This window comes from Homalodisca vitripennis, chromosome 7 (assembly GCF_021130785.1).
Source record: "Homalodisca vitripennis isolate AUS2020 chromosome 7, UT_GWSS_2.1, whole genome shotgun sequence".
NCBI classification, from domain to species: Eukaryota; Metazoa; Arthropoda; class Insecta; order Hemiptera; family Cicadellidae; genus Homalodisca; species Homalodisca vitripennis.
Genome location: NC_060213.1, coordinates 125508136 through 125527459, shown reverse-complemented (window position 1 = coordinate 125527459; position 19324 = coordinate 125508136). Strand labels below are relative to the sequence as shown.

Sequence of the window (19324 nt, the reverse complement as noted above, 5' to 3'; positions counted from 1 at the left end):
GAAGAACAACGATCAAAATATCGTAAGAATGCACAGAAAAATCAGGTAAAGAGAACAAGACATTTATATAATAGTATAAGAGCCTCTTCACTTTAGTCAATTGTTGTAAACATTGTTTAATAGTAGCACAATCATAAATTACCTTACATTTAGTCATGAAAGCATAGAGTAAGCTTGATAATAACAACACTTCTTATTTCAAACTTTTTTTGCGACCGCTGTTGAGCACAAGTAAGACAAATATTTAGATAAATAAACTAAAAGTGTTATTAAAAGTCTACTTTTAACTGTACACTTTAGTAAATATTGAGTATTCATGATGAGTACTGTATGCAGACATCAAAGGAATGTACTATATAACTTTCATATAGTTATAAAACGCATAGTTTATTTGACTTTTGACAGAAGTAGGCTTCTCAGAAGTTTGTATGTACCTTATTCGAAAAAAACAAAGCAATATTAACTAGGGCTTTTTTATGAACTAAACAACAAATTTTAAATTTTTAACGGTTAACGGTTTATTTTAAAGGGGAATAAAACTAATAGGGTTTAAGAATAAATTTAAGAATTTGGAGCGTTCGAGGTCCTTATAACTGCTAGTAATTAAACATTTTATTTCCTGTCGTTCCGGGATCACTATTTGAAATAACGTTAATTGTTTCGCAGCGAGATATAGCGATGAATAGCAATTGGAAGTTTGAATGAAACTAGACAAATTTTTTTAGCCGTTCATCGAATTCCTGTTTGAGTGATATTTACAACGAATCGTTAGCGACATCAGGTCACTATTATGTAAGTTAGTATGTCTGTGTAGGCAGATGTTTTGTTTACTGTTTGGATTATATGCCAAGAGCCACTATTTAAGGTAATAACATATTTTTTCTTCGTATCTATTTAACTTAATTTGGTACAACTTTAAAAATGATATATTAGATATGAACTAAATGGTTATTTTAACTATTAACAATGTTAATAAAACAATAAACCATCCATTGCAATTAACGTGTACTACGAGTAATGTGTCTACTGGTATATACAGTATTATACAAACGATGGAATAACTAATACAAACTTACTGTAGATGTTTATGATTCATTAGGACAATGCCAAATTAATCAGAAAGTAATATAATGCTATATGGAATTCGTTAAGATATAATCCCTATTAGTAATCCACTTCATATGTAATAGCTTGAGTAAAACTGTTGTTAATATTTACTACTTTAGCAGTACGCTGTGCGAATGTAGTGGAAGCATCACTGACCAGAATAAAGAATAAGTGCAGGTAGAAAAACTAATGCACGGCCAGGTCAGTTTTGAAAAATAGGATAGTTAGTCCGCAGGTGTCGGCGTGGACTAACTGTCCTACCCTGCAGAAAAGTGACGTCAGCCACCCTCGTCAAACTAGGCGTGGACCTACAGTCCTACAATCAGTTTTTATCAGGCTAAAAACAAAATTACCGTCAGTGCAGCTGTTTTTCCTCGGAGGATTGAAATTTGGTGTAGACTTTGGTAGATCCAAAATTTAAAATGGTAAAATGGTCCATTGGGAGACGCTCTCCTAACAAGGATGTTGTCCACTTCGGGGCAAACGCAAAGCCTCCCACTCTGACATAAAGTATGGCGTGAGTTTAACCTTGTTTCTTAGTTAACCTGAACAATTGTTAAAATTTTCATTTCAATTATCGAAATCTTTGAGCAAAGTTCGTAATGTGTACAGGATTGCGACAGTTTAGGTCTATGTATCCATATAAAAAAATTCAAAAAGAAAGAAAATTTGCCATAAAATGCAATAATTTATTTACAGTGATACATAATTAGGCCGATTTATTATGATGTATACTTATTCTGGTGTCATTTAAACTTCCAACCATCCGTTCTCAGTCTCCTTGATGGATGGTGATCTTAGTCCCTCAATAAATGAAATCCCTGTTACATCACCAGTTTACTCCTCCCCCCCCCACAGGAATCGACACCCTGCACCACTAATCCCCCAGTACACTGCCTGGACACACCGTGTCGCCTTGCCAGGGAGATCCCCCACACTCACGTGCACGGTGCTTCTGTAACTGGAGCCGCCGCGGCCGTGCCACGGTCCACGGAGTCCCCACAATATCTGGCCTTGCACCGCTAGACTCCAGCTCCAGCAGCGACTCACTGGTTCAGGCAGGTCATTTCATGAGGGGCATCTGCAGAACGTCGGGGAATTCTCGGAAATCGCCCTCGGACTATTTCTGGAACATTAACAGACCACCAATTCACTCATAATCTTATAGTGCAAGGTATAAATTACTCAAATTTAATGGGGTCGTATTTCCTGAAATCATATTGGGACTCACTGAGAGTCATTTCACTCCAAATAGGCGGTCATCTGATCAAAAGCAACTTTTTCAATACATTTTGAAACAACTGGTAAAAGCGCGATTGGGCGATAGTTATACATCTGCCACTCAGTCCCACTGTATTCTATGGAAAGCGAAGGCGAAATGGGTCGATTCTTGAGCAAAAGCCTTCTGTTCCTGGGTTTTCTCCAGTGGTCACATAACTTTGATTTGCTCATCGCCGTTTTCTTAAGATTGGTAATCTTTGAAATGTACAATTTCTTGAAAGTGTTACCACATACATGAGGATATCTGGAAACAGTGATCTATACTAATACAGCAGCGGACCGGCTACACCCGTTCTTTAATAGTAGTACTTTCGTGCTCCCCTTTTTATTTTGGGAGCCGATTAAAAAGGCACTGCAATGTTGTTACAATTTTCTAACATATCTCGAAGCTCGACTTTGAACGTTGCGTTCTCGCCTTATTTTCCCACAAATTGTCAAAGATAAAGGGCGTCAATGTCTATATTTAGATAATCAATATTTGTCGCAGATAAGTTATCATCAATGCCTGACATATGCTGCGTCTGCGGAGTAAAGATACTACAATAATTAAACAAGTTCAGGCACAGTTGAATTGGTTTTTAACGCTTCTCGGTTGGCTATCTTGTAGTTTAAACAAGAAAGAAATGATATTTTATCTGCGAACCAGTACACGTGTCTCGTTTCAGAACAATGAACTATGTTCTTTTGTCTGTGCAGCACCTGCGGCTCTGGTATTGAAATATATACGGATGCGGCAGTGCAAGTATACAATGGGGTGTTGTATAAAGCTCAACCCTGCGTTGTATAGGATTCTCTTGTTTTCCAAAAGAATCTTACTTCACGCATCTGACCACGGTGGTACTGAGTTTTAGGGGTTTGACTGATTTTTTGAAAATTTATACTGTTCTTGATTTGTTTTGCTGCTTACCATAGTCCTGTTTTATATGCAAATCATCGAGTCTTTCTTTTCACGATTACTTCATCTTATTGATAAGGGTTAAATGGCTCTAAACTGCACGATTGCAAATCTTACTAGCTCCTAGTGATAAATCTGAACGTTTTCCCTGAGAGGATCTTTCAATATAGTTTACCTATTGCGGAAAGAGTTTGTTTTAATAGGTTTACCTCCTTCGCGATCTACAAACAATCGATTGTTTTGTTTCACGATTACTTCGCCCTATTGATAAGGGTTAAATGGCTCCAAAACGGTGACTAGTAATGGGTTTTTCATCGGTTTACATCTTTTGCGATCTACAAACAATCGATTGTTTCGTTTCACGATTACTTCGTCCTATTGATAAGGGTTAAATGGCTCCAAACCGGTGACTAGTACTGAATGAGTTTTTCATCGGTTTACCTCTCTTGCGATCTACAAACAATCGATTGTTTTGTTTCACGGTTACTTCGTCTTATTGATGAGCCAAACAACTGAAACCGCAAGATAAGATTCCTGTTCTACGAGAAGTTCGCGTGAAGTCCCCGACAACCGCCGACGGTTGGTGGCTTCCGCCGCGGTTGAAAGCGGTTGGAAAGCGGTCCAGACCGTTCCGGATGTGTTGTAAGTGCAAAAACCGCCCAAGGTGAAACCACGAGACCGTCAACGATAATGACCAATCGTTCGTGTGTGAAACGATCGAATTATGAATTGCAATGTCGGGCTCTGTGTGCTGTACGAATTTACCGTGCGTTTGTGAACAGATGTGGCGGCGATCTGTCAGCGAGAGAAGTGAGGTTAGGGCGGGATCAACGGTCTCATATGCAAACGGGCAGCTACTGAAGCTTAACTTCACCTTTTAAAGGAAAACGGTACCTCCCATTATGTCGTCTACTTAGTCGAAATGGCCGAACAGAACGGTGTGCTACCAAACTGGCTTGAGCCTAAAACAGACATCTTTAGTCTGAGTGCTCTAGGACATCGATTCATTTATCTTTTATCCATTCATTTCACTTAACTTTTGAATTACTGGTATCAAACGAAATCAAATTAAAATGTTTCCACTCGTTGTGGTGATTATTATATTAGTAATATTTTTGGAAAGTTTACACACCTGTATATATTTTTTGGTTTCTATTTAAAATACCTAAAAATATGTATAATAAATAATAGAAAGAGATTATTAAAGATGCCTGTTAGTCCAAAGCAAAATTGGAAAATTTAAATGCAATGGTTAAATAAAATAAGATCATATTTTCGTAACTATCAATAATGGTATATGCAGTTTACCAACATCAAAAGAATTGTGATACTAATACTCTGGTATATCCTTTATTGTTAATATTACTTTCTGGACCTCACTCTTTTTTTCAGATCATGCTATATGACATTTCATCCTGCCCTCAACTGTTCTATTATCTATTCTAGTTTAAGTTAAGGGTTAATTGTAGAACTAAAGCGTAATCAGGCACTAATTCTAGCTAGGAAAAACTTTTTTATATCTATTTGTGACTGAAACAACACCTAGATTACTTTTACATCGTGCATTTTATGTAAAAATTGGATGATGATGGGAAAATTGTGATAATTCATTGAAAATAAATATTTTCTAAAATACGCATTTTTATACAATTAGTCGTCGTGTATTTTTTCTCCCCCATATAAATATAAATATAATACTAGTAAGTTCTCTCCTTGTATTCAGTATGAATTGAGCTATTCGACGTGCTATTTTGATGCTTGTAGTGGCCGAAGTATCTAAAACGGAACACCGCATCAATAAAGCTGTCGAGGGATATTTTTAGCAGTTTCCCCGCCGTTGGCAGCCCTGCTAGTTCTCCCGCGGAGAGGGACTGCGGGAGGGATATTTCACTAGGCGCAGCGGGAGGCGCGATTTCGAACCGATTCCGATTGGACCGTAGTCACCGAGTTAGTTTCGCGCAGTCGCCCGCGCTGTGTGTGTATGTGGGTTTCGTTCGCCTCTATTTTCGTTGAAGTATATTTAAAGTTCGTAAAACTGGTGGATTGTTTAAGCGATTTTATGACGGCTTAACTGTATGGCCGAAAGGTTCGACCAAGCCTGGATGTGGTGACTGTTCCCTTATGACAACTTGGATACTCGGCGGTGGCGACTGTGACTGTAGCTAGATATGGAACATCAACTATGGGAGTTGTTACAAAAACTCTCAGTATACTATTCAGCCTGTAAGTTGTCACTTGTTAATATATCGTGTAGAATATTAGCGTTTCGTAAAAATGTCAATTATTGTCCTAAAAATTCATAAATTTAACCCTTTCGATGCCAGAAATTTGTGTTATTAAACCCGGCTTGGGCATTGAGTATTTACATAATAATCTAGCTATTCAATTAGCCAAATTTACAAAATTTGTATTTTTATGTATTTATGCTTTTGAGTTCATCTACTTCCTACAAACTATTATACAATAAATAGCCTATTACAGGTTTTATTGGTAGGTGTACACAGTAAAAATATTTTTTTAATATATGGAATTTAACGTTTTAAAGTACAGCAACAGCTTTTTGAAAGTTCAAAATTTAAACAATTTCTATAAGTATATTTGAGCACCATTAATTTACACTTTGGGATATGGTAAACAAAAAGAACAAAATGGCCATAGAACTCTAAATCAAACCAAAACATTAATATTATGCCGAGTGTAATATGCCAAAAGTATTTACAATGGTGGGAAACACTTTTCTGATCAATTCAATGTATAATTATACGAGTATTTGCCTTCTTAAACACCGTATGAAAAGTAAATACGCTGTTTTATAAAAGTCCAATTATACAAAAACATTACACGAAGTTGGAGTTCTTTCATTGATTAAACGTAATCGTATAATAATTCGGTGAGATAAGAATATCGTATTGCGCTATTCTGTGTGTTGTCAGCACAGATATTGATGAGAAATATCTTTGGACTTGTGTTAAATGAGATATGGATATGTTGTTGGAATATGTAACGGTGTAATAGACCGTGGTAATTTGTTTTTCTGTGGTTATGCGGTTTTATAGGTTTTTTTCTGAGGTGTTAGAAATGTCGCGTCGTTATGTGGAAAACTGAGGATGGTCGACAGGCGGGTTGTTTTTCGGGAGAAATAAATAATTGCAGAAAAATCAGATATAATGTTTTATCCACTCGTCTATAAAAGCCGAATTAAATTGTTGTGAGTGTATATTTGTGTTTGATTGTTTTACCCATAATACGAACATATAAATTTGGCAGTTTATAAATAATGCTATCCAATTGTTGAGATTTAGATGATGAAGGATTTGGTTACAGTCCAAGTAAGGACTAGTTTTTATGTACCTGACTGTACATAGACATAGCAATACAAACGCTGCTAACCGTAATTTTATCTAAATCGTCATCTAATCTAATGGTAGATGTAGGAAAAAGTCCATGATAAAACTTCTAGGTTATTAAAATATTGAAAAATGTGTCACCATTTCTTAGAATAAAATTTATATATATATATATATATATATATATATATATATATATATATATATATATATATATATATATATATATATATAAAACAATTGATAGTCATAGTTGGAACGAATTTTGAATGAATCCCTAAATGTTATGCTTTTTATTCTTCTATTTTTGTGTACTTTGTAATTTTTATTATGAACTTAGGTTGTTAGAAAAGTATTTTTCTCATTCTTAACTACAAATCCAAGTGTGCGTAATTTTTAAAAATAGGGCCTGACTTAATTTCCTGTTTAAGAGTGTTTTCTTACATTTGATTTAGCATATTGTAAAGTATGGTTGATTTATCTCTTGAATAGTTGTTTGTATTGCTTTTTAATTTTGCATTATCAGTTAGTTCGTTGTTAACCTTTCTCCATGCAAGCAACTTATTTTTAAACGAGTTAAATTAGAAACAGTTGATTATGTTCGACATAAATAACTTAAGTATTAGTGTAGTAAAAAAAAGACTGGACATAAAAAATACGATACCATAGTGTAACTAATGAGGAACCCAGAGCGCGCAGTAAGATAACACATTGTATATCGATAACAGCTGTCTTCTAGGAAAAGTGCAGTCAGTTATACGTAACAGCTCACAAGATAAATTGAAAAAGACCGTCCTCCATTGAAAGTGTATCAGTGTCAATAATTCAAATATAAATATGAAATGTGACTGAATGTTTTGAGAATAAATAATGCCATTATAAATAGTATACGCAATGGGTAGAAGTTAAGGGCCAATTAAAAACCCCTATAATGGTTTATAACGTGGCAGTTGTATAAATTACTTTATAAAATACGTTTATAGATCAATATACCAAAGGTTTGATTGTATTAGTTCTACTGGAGATAAGCCATTCGTATGCTGCAGACGAGGTATGCTGAGGCCCGATGGATTGTTAATTCACGTTAGTTCCGAGGTACGACGCTAGGCTGCGCCACGCAACTTTGATCGTTAACGTTCAAATATTCGCTAGTTCACCTTTCACTCCACAGATGGCAGTCCGAGCGCCAACTTTTGCCGTGCCTCAATTTACAGCATTGGATGAGTTATCTCTTGTGTAGCTAATCAAAAGATAAAACTGATTAATTTTTGTTGTCAAACAGGAATTTTAATCTTGAATGTCTAAAAACGATAATAAGTAATAATTAGATAATAAGTTATCTAAGTTTAGCTCTGTTTCAGTTACGAATTAAGGAAAGATTACAATTTAAAATTCTCGTATAAAAATACTGGGAGTATTTAGTCTCCCTCCGTATATGATATACCTCAGTAATAATAAGCCCCCCTGGATGGAAAATAAACACACTAAAATCGTGCTGCACAACCAAAATTATGTGACAAAAGTAATGATTGAATTATAAACAAAGTTTGAATAATTTGGTTTGGGTATAGTTCTTGTGGAATGGAAGGTTCTCACACTGTTTTGTGTTTGCTTCATTATGAAACTTCACTTCTGAACCTTGGTGTTCGTATGAATATTGTTCGTGCCGGATTGTGTTTGCAAGTTAGTTGACCTGTTTAATGTCGCCGATTTATTTATGTTTATTAACTTTTTATTGGTTTTCAATAAAATTTAAATTCAATCGCATAATAACAATTCTAAATTTAATACTCTATTAATAGCTGTTACAATATATAGCGTGGGATATGTGTAATATCTTTGGCAATGGTTTTATGTATATATCAGTGGCGGATCCAGTGTGGAGGGGGCCACTGATATATGTAGTCTATTTATATTGAGTGTGCGGAAGGCATCCTACATACTCTTTAATGCATACATGTTAGTTGGGTTTCTGGTAGTACTGGCTTGCAATTGTTTCTATAGTTACTTTTTTAAATATTTAACTGCTATTTTGGTATTTGACTGCCCCGATAATCACTGGAAATCTTTACTCAAATCTAAATTTGTTGCTTTGATTTATAGAATTACGAGATAATTGAAAAAAAGTATATATATATAAATTTTTTAGGGTGCATGTTTTTAATTTTTCTTATATTTTGGTTTTACTCGGTAGTTAGTGATTTTGAAAATTTATCCACTCAACAGAAATGTTACGTAGTCATTCTAAGTACGGTACTCGAATAGAAAGGCGCAATCGTCGGAAAATTAAATTCCTCGCGAACAATTCCTCGTTACGGATTTTTTGCGCGTTGTGTTAAAAGGAGGGGTCAGCAGTCGGGACCGTGCCCAAATTTGACTCGCTCGTGCCCAAGCGCCGGTAGGAACACCGAGCTTTTCCCATTTCCCGGGCCGGAGTTCAGTCACCCGTATTACAATGCAGCGGACGCCTGCACACCGAGGAATGCCCTGCTCGTGGTCGTCGCCCTCCCTGCCTTGCAGCCTATCACCGCTTCTTCTGATAGTGAGGACCGGCGATTAAATATTAGCGCGTCAGTTCTGTTCCGGAGCGTTAGCAAAAACGTCGCCCATTTGTGAATTATTATTTTAGTCGCGTAGTCCTGCACTTCTATCTGAATTGATTTGAAGATGATGCTCTGTCCTTTTTCTGACGCTGCTGGTCGAATGTTGTTAAACCCAGTTGGACCATAATCGATAGATTGTCAAACCCAGTTGGACCATAATCGATAGATTGTCAAACCCAGTTGGACCATAATCGATAGATTGTCAAATCCAGTTGGACCATAATCGATATATTGTCAAACCCAGTTGGACCATAATCGACAGATTAGTAGATGAACAACTAGGGCTACTGTGTTAACACTTGGAGTTCGTTTGGAAAAAATTTAATAGTTTCCTTAATTATGTTTGTACAACCGATCTATATGTCAGTATTATATAAACTGAAAAATCTTTGGAGCCTCGGTTAAAAAATCTACAAAATATCGCCGTTTTCTGGTTTACACCGTGTCGGAACATTGTGAACACAATCACATTTTTCGCAATTAAAAACAAATATGTCATTTCCGCTGACAAAAGCCGTTTTATTTTGCATATGTTAAATAAAAATGTCTCCTTATTGGTGATATTATGCTCCGCTTTGGCCAGTGGCGTATATACAGAATTATTGGGGGGAGGGCTGGCTAACACAATGGGTGGTTTAGGAGGTACCCTCCATAATAGGTACTCGGGAATTTTCGTCTGGACATTGTTGAGCTTTGAGGACTCTTAAATATGTTCTAGCTTAAAAAAAAAACTATTAGGTGCAATTTGAATGTCCATGTTCAAAATTTTCGGAAGGGGGGCTTGAGTCCCCTGAGCCCCCCTGTATATACGCCCCTGGGTTTTGCTTGTGTTGACTGAAGACAGCTCTCCACAGCAAGTACGAATTACCTTGATGACAAGGACTTAGTAGCCGGCAAGGGGGTCCAAGGAGTCCGGACCTCCAAATTTTCAAATTTTGCTATTACTTTTTTAGCGAACGATTATTAGGATTTGAATAATTCAATATTACTGACATGTACTGTTGAAAGAACGTTATCAACATTTAAACAGGTCAAGAACTTTTTAAGGAAAAAAATGGGGAATGAGCGGTTGATTGCGTTCTGACCACTACGGGAAAATATCAGTCGTCTTGACCCCCCCCCAATTTTTTTTCTGGATACGTTCTCGCTTGATGGTAGTCATATGCAGAGCAAGCTTAGGATAATTAATGTTGCTTGTGAAAACATGGATTCACAAATTCCAGTTTGTTTCCTTCTATTGTAGTTCATCGCTGGTGTAAACAACTAAACAACAAACGGTTTTGTAACAGTGAAAGAAAGAAAACAGATTATTCACACTTGTTTGCAGTTCAAAGTGTGTTCGATCTCAAAGGCAACGGTTCCCAGTGTATAGACCCCGCGCACCCCTCCCTCACACTCCGCCTTCTGGGTGGGGGAGGGGAGGGGAAGCGCCAGCTGACTGAAACATCTGGTCTCGCCAGCTGATAACGAACTAAAACAATCCACTTCCTAAAAACGCAATACAGTCAACACTTGGCTGCAACAACAGGACGTAGACATTTCAACGTGACCTATTTATTGAGACGTTACATATTATAAAATTGTTCATTCCCCCAATTTGCGTGCTGGAGGAAAAATAATATTTTACCTGGAAAATGGGACTTGAGTTTTATGTTTTTCAACCCCCCTCCTTCTAGATCAAGGACGTATATAAGGGGGCTCAAGGCCCCCCCCCAACATGCTAAGAATAGAAACGTGTCTTAGCATGTTTTAAACATGAACATATTTATTAGGCATGAAAGTTCACCATTATCCGTGGGAAGATTCTCGAGTCCTTAATTTTTGAGGTTATTTTTTATATCCTAACCATCCAGAGTCTCAGCCCACCGAAATAATTTTCTATATACGCCACTGTCCTGAATGAAGAATATTAAGGATTCTCTTGAAAATGCTCGTTCATGATGTATCTTCTAAATAAAATTAAAAATGAGTTCTTCCGTAATACCAAAAATAATTTTGTTCATGTATTTTCTAAACGAAACTCTTTATTTTGTGGAATGTTACTAGGACCTCTACTTGCTTTTCTTGTCTGTTCCATAATTTTCGCTGTGTTAAAATTTCAACTCGGAAGAATACAGTAGGAAAAGAATTTTCTAGAATCAGGTGTCTCTGTATTTTACAACGTATTTATGTAATTTTATTCAGTTATGAACCAAACAATATTTGAAATCGGTGCACTTAAGTTTAAAAAAAACCAATCTTCTAGTAATTAGTTCTAGTGAAAATTTATTCAATTTAACCCTTTAAGGAGGAACCATTTTGTATAGAATAAGATCACTGATAAGACAATATATTTATATATTTTTGCTGGAAATGAGCAAATGTGTACAACATTTTTATAGTTTCATAGCCTTGGAAACCATTTGAGTTTTTCTGGTTACTATAATCTTTTTCTACTACGAAACAAAAATAAACAGGTACGATCATTATGGTTACACTGTGTTTAATAAAAATATTGTTTAAAGAAATGTAAAATAATTTATCTCATATATTCTTAAGATTTTTGTCCAATTCAAATATAATTTAGCATATTTAAATATACCTTTAAAAAACATATTTCCACAGTAAAAGTATGTTTTGGTTCTCATGCTTTGAAGAAATACTCAAAATTACAAGAAATTAATTAACAAATATGTTATATAGTGTATAAGTCATGCTGCTTTCTGTTGTTTTCTCAGTTTCACAACATGTTGCACCCTTTCACAATTTCCATTGTTTATTATTTATAAAGGCCAAACACTGCTTCATCTGCACCTTGATGGTTGTATAAGATTGTAATGATGGGAATGAGCATCCTGGTGCCTGGTGATTGTCATCTGTGTGTGTGGGCCTTGGCCCCATGTCTCTCTGTGTGTCCACATGTTTGTGTCTGAGGCCACTCCACTCATGAGAAATTTACACTCTTCGTTTTGATAACATCTGTCTCGTTTGCCCTTCAGCATTATTTTTCTCATGCCTCATGGACACACTGATAGTCAGATTAGAGTTTGTATCCTTGAAAAATCATTTCGCTTTACTTAACTAAAAAAATCAATGTTCGTTTTAGAACGTATAATACCAGTGGGTGTGCTTCTTGCTGTAGTAGAGTACACAGTTTGGAATGCCAAAATATTTCCAATTAATGCAAAAATAGTTTTCTTCCAATTAATGTATGGCTAAGACAGTTAAATTCTTCTTTAAAATTTTGTAATATAGGTACCCTACAGAGCAAAATGTTCTGTTTGGTAAACATTACAGTGTTGGTCTAGATTCTTATATTAAAAAGCCATGTAATCTTATAAGGTGTTTGATGTTTGGATGATCAAACATAGTTAAAAAGGATTATGTTTCAATTATTTTAGAAAAAGATGGGATAATTGATATAGGTCTGTAATTAGCTGCACCTTCTTTGCATACTCCATTGCCCTATCACTGAATATTCAGTTCGCATTACTTGGAAGCTTTTTGTCTGTACAATACATTTAACTTTAAGTTGTAAAGGTAGAATCAATGATTTATAAAAATGTTTTACAACTTTCAGTAAAAATTCATTGTGTAGAATTTTTAAATTTTAGTCTACATTTTTTGGAGATCTCATTTTGACTCAGATGTTATCAAGACATTACAACATGGAAATTTAGTTGCAGATTTAGTGTATTGATTGGTTTCCAGATGAGTAATAATCTATGTAACAATCCTGAAACAGAAAGTTTTAAAAATGAGAAGTAAAACTACTTGTTTGAGCCTGTTTACTCAAATATGAGTGCTATTTTATTACGAGCAATTGTATTAATTATAATACAAAGTTAAAGTACTCTTTAAAAATAAAATAAATCAGTCTTCAGTTAATTTTTAATAAATTATTATGTGGGTTTCTCATGCTGCTTTCCAAAACCCAGGAGGTATTGCAAAAGTCCGTTCCTAGAAATCTGCAAACAAACAAAAATTAAAATTTTCAGTCTGTTTGCATTCTTGTCTCATGCAAATTTTTGTAACACTCCAATTCACTTTAAGTTCAAGGACATTTCCAGGTGTTATTGTTCTATAATGAGTCCCACTACTAAGTGATCTCTCTGAATAAACATCAGCCATTCTTTACTTCGCCTCAAGAACGTAGCCAGGAAAAAAGTTTGGGGGGGTCAAGACGACTATTTTCCTGTAGTGGATACAAAGTAAGGCAATTTTATTGCTGACAAGCTAGGAGCACCAAACATGTCACAGTTGAGAGGTATCAGTTCTTTGTTTCTCCCGGCTTGTGCAAGCGTGCCCGCTTATACATTGACGGATTTCGTTGGAATTGTCATAAAACGTTGTTCATTGTAAATAGTTGGAATCTTGTAAAATTTGTACAACCTATTGTGCAGCTGATGCCTATCCAAAGACATAATCTTAGTTGCTCCCGGCTTGTGCAAGCATATCTATAAAGTGAACGCGCTCGCTTATGTGTCGACCGAGTTCTTTGGAAAAGGTATCGTTAGTATTGGTAAAAATGGCTAAATAGTTGGTACCCCATGCATTTTTTATAACGGGTATATAATTATACGTATACGGGTATTTTTGTTATTTGTCTCCAAAAATTTTAAACACCATTTTGAAACGGGTAAATGGATTTTGTTAATTTCATAAAGGTCTACCAAAGGTTAATATAATTCTCAAGTTTCATAATTTATCGTAATTGGTTCAAAAGATAAAATTTTTTTTTTCTAAAAAACACATACAGACAGATAGATGGAAAACTAAAGGTTTTAGGACATGCCTTCATATAAGCTTTTTTATTCATTTTTATGCGTAGAACAAAATTCCAAAGTATAGGAATCCTTTTACTGAACACCTTGTAGATATTGATATTCCACTGAAACAAATATCATTTCTATTACTCCAGTACTATCTATTTTGTAAGTAGAAAGTAATAAGTACAAAGGTGTGAACGTCAGCCTGATGAGTGGTGTGGTGTTGCAGCTTGTTCGAACAGGAGATTATGAGCTATGTGCCCGCAAGTCGCACGTCTCCGCGCGGTTCTCCCCAGCTCAGTCCCCAGACCAGCCCTGGACTGTCACGTGCCAACGCGCGTGCGCCTGCTCCCTACCGAAGGGACTTTGAGGCCAAACTGCGCAACTTCTACCGCAAGTTGGAGAGCAAGGGCTACGGTCAGGGACCTGGCAAACTCAAGTAAGTAGATTGAGTACCTACATGTACAAAAGTTTAGTATAAGTGTGCTAAAAAAGTATACAGTATCAAAAATCATCCTTTTCGGTAGATTTTGTTTAAAAAATCAGTTATTGTACCATTTTTCTCATGGTAGTACTTACTGAAAGTTTCTACTCAATGTCCACCAATCATGACTATCAGAGCCTAAAACCACATCTTTTCAATAGTTGAATCTATGCTATATATATTCCGCTGAATATAGAAATAATAACTGTCCTAAAAGAAGCCAAACAAATTGACTTAATACAAAAATTGATCTTTTATCTAAATTTGTTGTCCAATTTGTATGCCATTTTCCTTCAATATGGCAGCCATTCAAAATTTGCAACTCCGCTATTTATGAACCTACAGAAAAAACAAGTGTTTTGGAATGCTTGTAACATTTACTAAACATTTTGTAATTGACAATCATTTTGTACATGAAAAGTTTTTGAAATATCGATTACATGTAAATTCCATACGAATTTTACTATCACTAAATAAAAGCAATGGAAATGCTGAAATAAGTTTGACCCTTGTATAAAGGTTTATATTGTATAAATCTCGATAAAACTGATATGCTGGCCACTCAAATTATATAAAAGATTCATAACTCCTTTATTTGTGAAGTTAGAGAAAAAAATAACGTGTTTTGGAATGCTTATATAACATTCAGTATTTGCTATAAACAATTTTTTTGTATCGCAAATGGTTTTTGAGATGTGTCATGTAAATCAAATGAGAGTAAATTAATACTATTTCAGTTGTCACAAAATCTACCTATTTCTTTTCGCTGAGCCCGAGGGCTTATTTTCATAAATTACTTAACAATTAAAGTATATATGAAGATGAATTAGTACTACTTCACAAATTCCTTCAAATATTATTTATCTTCAAATAACTTGTTGTAAAGGCAAGATCAATATTGGGGCCAAGTCAACACTTATTAGCTTTGTTTTACCGTGTCCAGCATAAAGCTGATAGCGTTTGCTCTGTCTAGGCTGCACATCCGCCGTGAACACCTCCTGGAGGACGCCTTCAACAAGATCATGTGTGCCTCCAAGAAGGACCTGCAGAAGTGCAAGCTGTATGTCCAGTTCGACCACGAGGAGGGTCTGGACTACGGCGGACCTTCTCGGGAGTTCTTCTTCCTGCTGAGCCGAGAACTGTTCAACCCCTACTACGGTTTGTTCGAGTATTCGGCCAACGACACCTACACGGTGCAGGTCTCGCCCATGTCGGCCTTCGTCGACAACCAGCATGAGTGGTTAGTACCACTTTCTCTACTCTGAATCTCTTTATTAAAATCTTGTTCGTAAGAATCCTTAAATTTATTTCATTGGATGTAAAAAAAATTAAAGGCCATAATGAAATGATTTTTAATACAATTGTAGAATTGTCAGTAGTAGCATAAGCTGAGAACAATAAAATGGTATTGTTGTAGTTTACTATACACTTGTATAGTTTGTGTTTTGTAGAATTTAAAGAAAAAACTAAGATGGAAATCTAAGGTAAAATTGAGGAAACTTTATTTTTAAGTGCCTTTTTAAGGATCATAATTTTGTTTTTTGGATTGACCACCATATATGTATTTAAATTTAACTTTTATATATATCTCCAATAAATTACCAAATTATATTTAGTGATAGTTAAATCAGATCAGTACACTCAAATTATGTGCCAATAAAGAAGAGTTTTTGATGTCTGGAATTGAATGTGCAGGTTCAGGTTCAGCGGACGCGTGTTGGGACTCGCGCTCGTCCACCAGTATCTCTTGGACGCATTCTTCACTCGGCCATTCTACAAGGCTCTGCTCAGGCTGTGAGTAATTTCACTTATAACATCCTACACTTTATTTATAACTAAAAGTGTTACAAGAGGGCTGTTGCTTGAGCTGGGTACATTTAGTTTCTTGCTTCTTTTATTGACAGAACAATATACTACAAGAGGCAAATGTTATATTAGTAGCTTGAGCAAAGTTATCTGAAAAGGTTTTTTATTGTTACAGTAACAACTTTGTTAAATTAGTTTGAATTTTTGACAATTTTTAGTTGTATTGTACAAAAGTGAGATTCTCTACTTCGCGTTGACATGTTTTAGGCAAAATTTAATCTATAAAGATTAAACTTCATTCTAAAATGCATACCTCATTTTATTTTTATATTAGTACTACACAAAATACTGCCATGATGTGTGTTTTATTCATATTTTTAGTTGTAAAAAGTAAAAATGGACCAGTTTTTTACCATGATTACATATTTAACATGTATTGTTGAGTACTGAAACAATTAAAACGTTTCCAAGAGTTGAACAGTATGGGAGTTCCACCAGTCCCTGCTGTGGATCAAGGAGTAACCAGTGTTTTGATGTTACAGACCAGTATCCCTGAGTGACCTGGAGTCCCGGGATAGGGAGTTCCACCAGTCCCTGCTGTGGATCTAGGTGTAACCAATGTTGTGATGTTACAGACCAGTATCCCTGAGTGACCTGGAGTCCCGGGATAGGGAGTTCCACCAGTCCCTGCTGTGGATCTAGGAGTAACCAATGTTGTGATGTTACAGACCAGTATCCCTGAGTGACCTGGAGTCCCGGGATGGGGAGTTCCACCAGTCCCTGCTGTGGATCTAGGTGTAACCAATGTTGTGATGTTACAGACCAGTATCCCTGAGTGACCTGGAGTCCCGGGAGAGAGAGTTCCACCAGTCCCTGCTGTGGATCAAGGAGTAACCAGTGTTTTGATGTTACAGACCAGTATCCCTGAGTGACCTGGAGTCCCGGGATAGGGAGTTCCACCAGTCCCTGCTGTGGATCAAGGAGTAACCAGTGTTTTGATGTTACAGACCAGTATCCCTGAGTGACCTGGAGTCCCGGGATAGGGAGTTCCACCAGTCCCTGCTGTGGATCTAGGAGTAACCAATGTTGTTATGTTATGTTACAGACCAGTATCCCTGAGTGACCTGGAGTCCCGGGATGGGGAGTTCCACCAGTCCCTGCTGTGGATCTAGGAGTAACCAATGTTGTGATGTTACAGACCAGTATCCCTGAGTGACCTGGAGTCCCGGGATAGGGAGTTCCACCAGTCCCTGCTGTGGATCTAGGAGTAACCAATGTTGTGATGTTACAGACCAGTATCCCTGAGTGACCTGGAGTCCCGGGATAGGGAGTTCCACCAGTCCCTGCTGTGGATCTAGGAGTAACCAATGTTGTGATGTTACAGACCAGTATCCCTGAGTGACCTGGAGTCCCGGGATGGGGAGTTCCACCAGTCCCTGCTGTGGATCTAGGTGTAACCAATGTTGTGATGTTACAGACCAGTATCCCTGAGTGACCTGGAGTCTCTGGATGGGGAGTTCCACCAGTCCCTGCTGTGGATCTAGGAGTAACCAATGTTGTGATGTTACAGACCAGTATCCCTGAGTGACCTGGAGTCTCTGGATGGGGAGTTCCACCAGTCCCTGCTGTGGATCTAGGAGTAACCAATGTTGTGATGTTACAGACCAGTATCCCTGAGTGACCTGGAGTCTCTGGATGGGGAGTTCCACCAGTCCCTGCTGTGGATCTAGGAGTAACCAATGTTGTGATGTTACAGACCAGTATCCCTGAGTGACCTGGAGTCCCGGGATAGGGAGTTCCACCAGTCCCTGCTGTGGATCTAGGAGTAACCAATGTTGTGATGTTACAGACCAGTATCCCTGAGTGACCTGGAGTCTCTGGATGGGGAGTTCCACCAGTCCCTGCTGTGGATCTAGGAGTAACCAATGTTGTGATGTTACAGACCAGTATCCCTGAGTGACCTGGAGTCTCTGGATGGGGAGTTCCACCAGTCCCTGCTGTGGATCTAGGAGTAACCAATGTTGTGATGTTACAGACCAGTATCCCTTGAGTGACCTGGAGTCCCGGGATAGGGAGTTCCACCAGTCCCTGCTGTGGATCTAGGAGTAACCAATGTTGTGATGTTACAGACCAGTATCCCTGAGTGACCTGGAGTCTCTGGATGGGGAGTTCCACCAGTCCCTGCTGTGGATCAAGGAGCGAGATATTTCCAGCGAGACACTGGACCTGACATTTGCCGTCACGGAGCAGGTGTTTGACCAGGCTGTGGAGAGAGAGCTCAAGCCTGGAGGACGTAACATTCCAGTCACGGAGAAGAACAAGAAGGTAACTTACTAGTTAACTATACTATTGCCACTACATTTGTGAGTTTGTTGAGAGTTCACTTGTTTGAATAGAAGAATTTCAAACAAACGTCATGATAATCAAAGTATAAATTGTAAAAACCATGAGGAAATATTATGAAGTGAACAAAAGTTAGCTGATTACACTCGCGCATGTACCCAGCAGACGCTTGGCATTGCACGGATATAAACAGAAAATGTAAATTAAAAGTGAAAATTATTTACAAAAGTACGATAATTTGTTGATGAAGTTATAAATCTACGGTTTTTTGTAAACAAAATACAACAATAACAAAAGTTTGTGTGTACTACTAGTGATTGTCTGCAAATAGATGCAGCAGAACCACGGCATTGCTTAAAAACAATTGTTGAAAATATTAATAAAATATATTAGTGTTTAGGTTTAATCGTTTTTGATAAGTTCACTTTCAAATAATGATCCATTCATTCTCACAAAATGTGACTTCAAGGTCTAATAACCCTACGAGTGTCTATTTCAGTTTGTACAGTGTTGCAGTAATTTTAGGGATTTTGCTGAGTTTCTTTTAATTCATAAAAAAATGTTTAGTATATATAAAATATTCTCGTTCCAAAATTGTAAAAGTGTTTTACCTTGTCATGTATTTTTGGTAATATAAGAAACTTTAATTCATTCTTAGAAAAAGTAAAATAAGCTTAATTTAGATGGGAATCCAAAGTTATAAGGGGTCA

At 36.8% G+C, this 19324-nt stretch overlaps 1 protein-coding gene across 6 annotated transcripts in view; it reads left to right on the top strand.

Moving 5' to 3' along the window:
- The window catches only part of LOC124366266 (E3 ubiquitin-protein ligase HECW2), a 106231-nt gene that overhangs the window by 81408 nt on the left and 5499 nt on the right, over positions 1-19324 (top strand). For 3 of the 6 annotated variants that reach the window (XR_006922796.1, XM_046822666.1, XM_046822667.1), the window contains 4 exons: positions 14211-14420; positions 15439-15705; positions 16161-16259; positions 18401-18596. Coding sequence is in view for 5 of the 6 variants with exons in the window: in XM_046822666.1 (XP_046678622.1) it covers positions 14211-14420; positions 15439-15705; positions 16161-16259; positions 18401-18596 (772 nt within the window). In the remaining variant the exon portion in view is untranslated. Of the gene's footprint in view, positions 1-5232; positions 5507-14210; positions 14421-15438; positions 15706-16160; positions 16260-16813; positions 16896-17748; positions 17838-18400; positions 18597-19324 lie in introns of those variants that run through there. The other 3 variants (XM_046822670.1, XM_046822668.1, XM_046822669.1) reach the window with 3 other exon arrangements.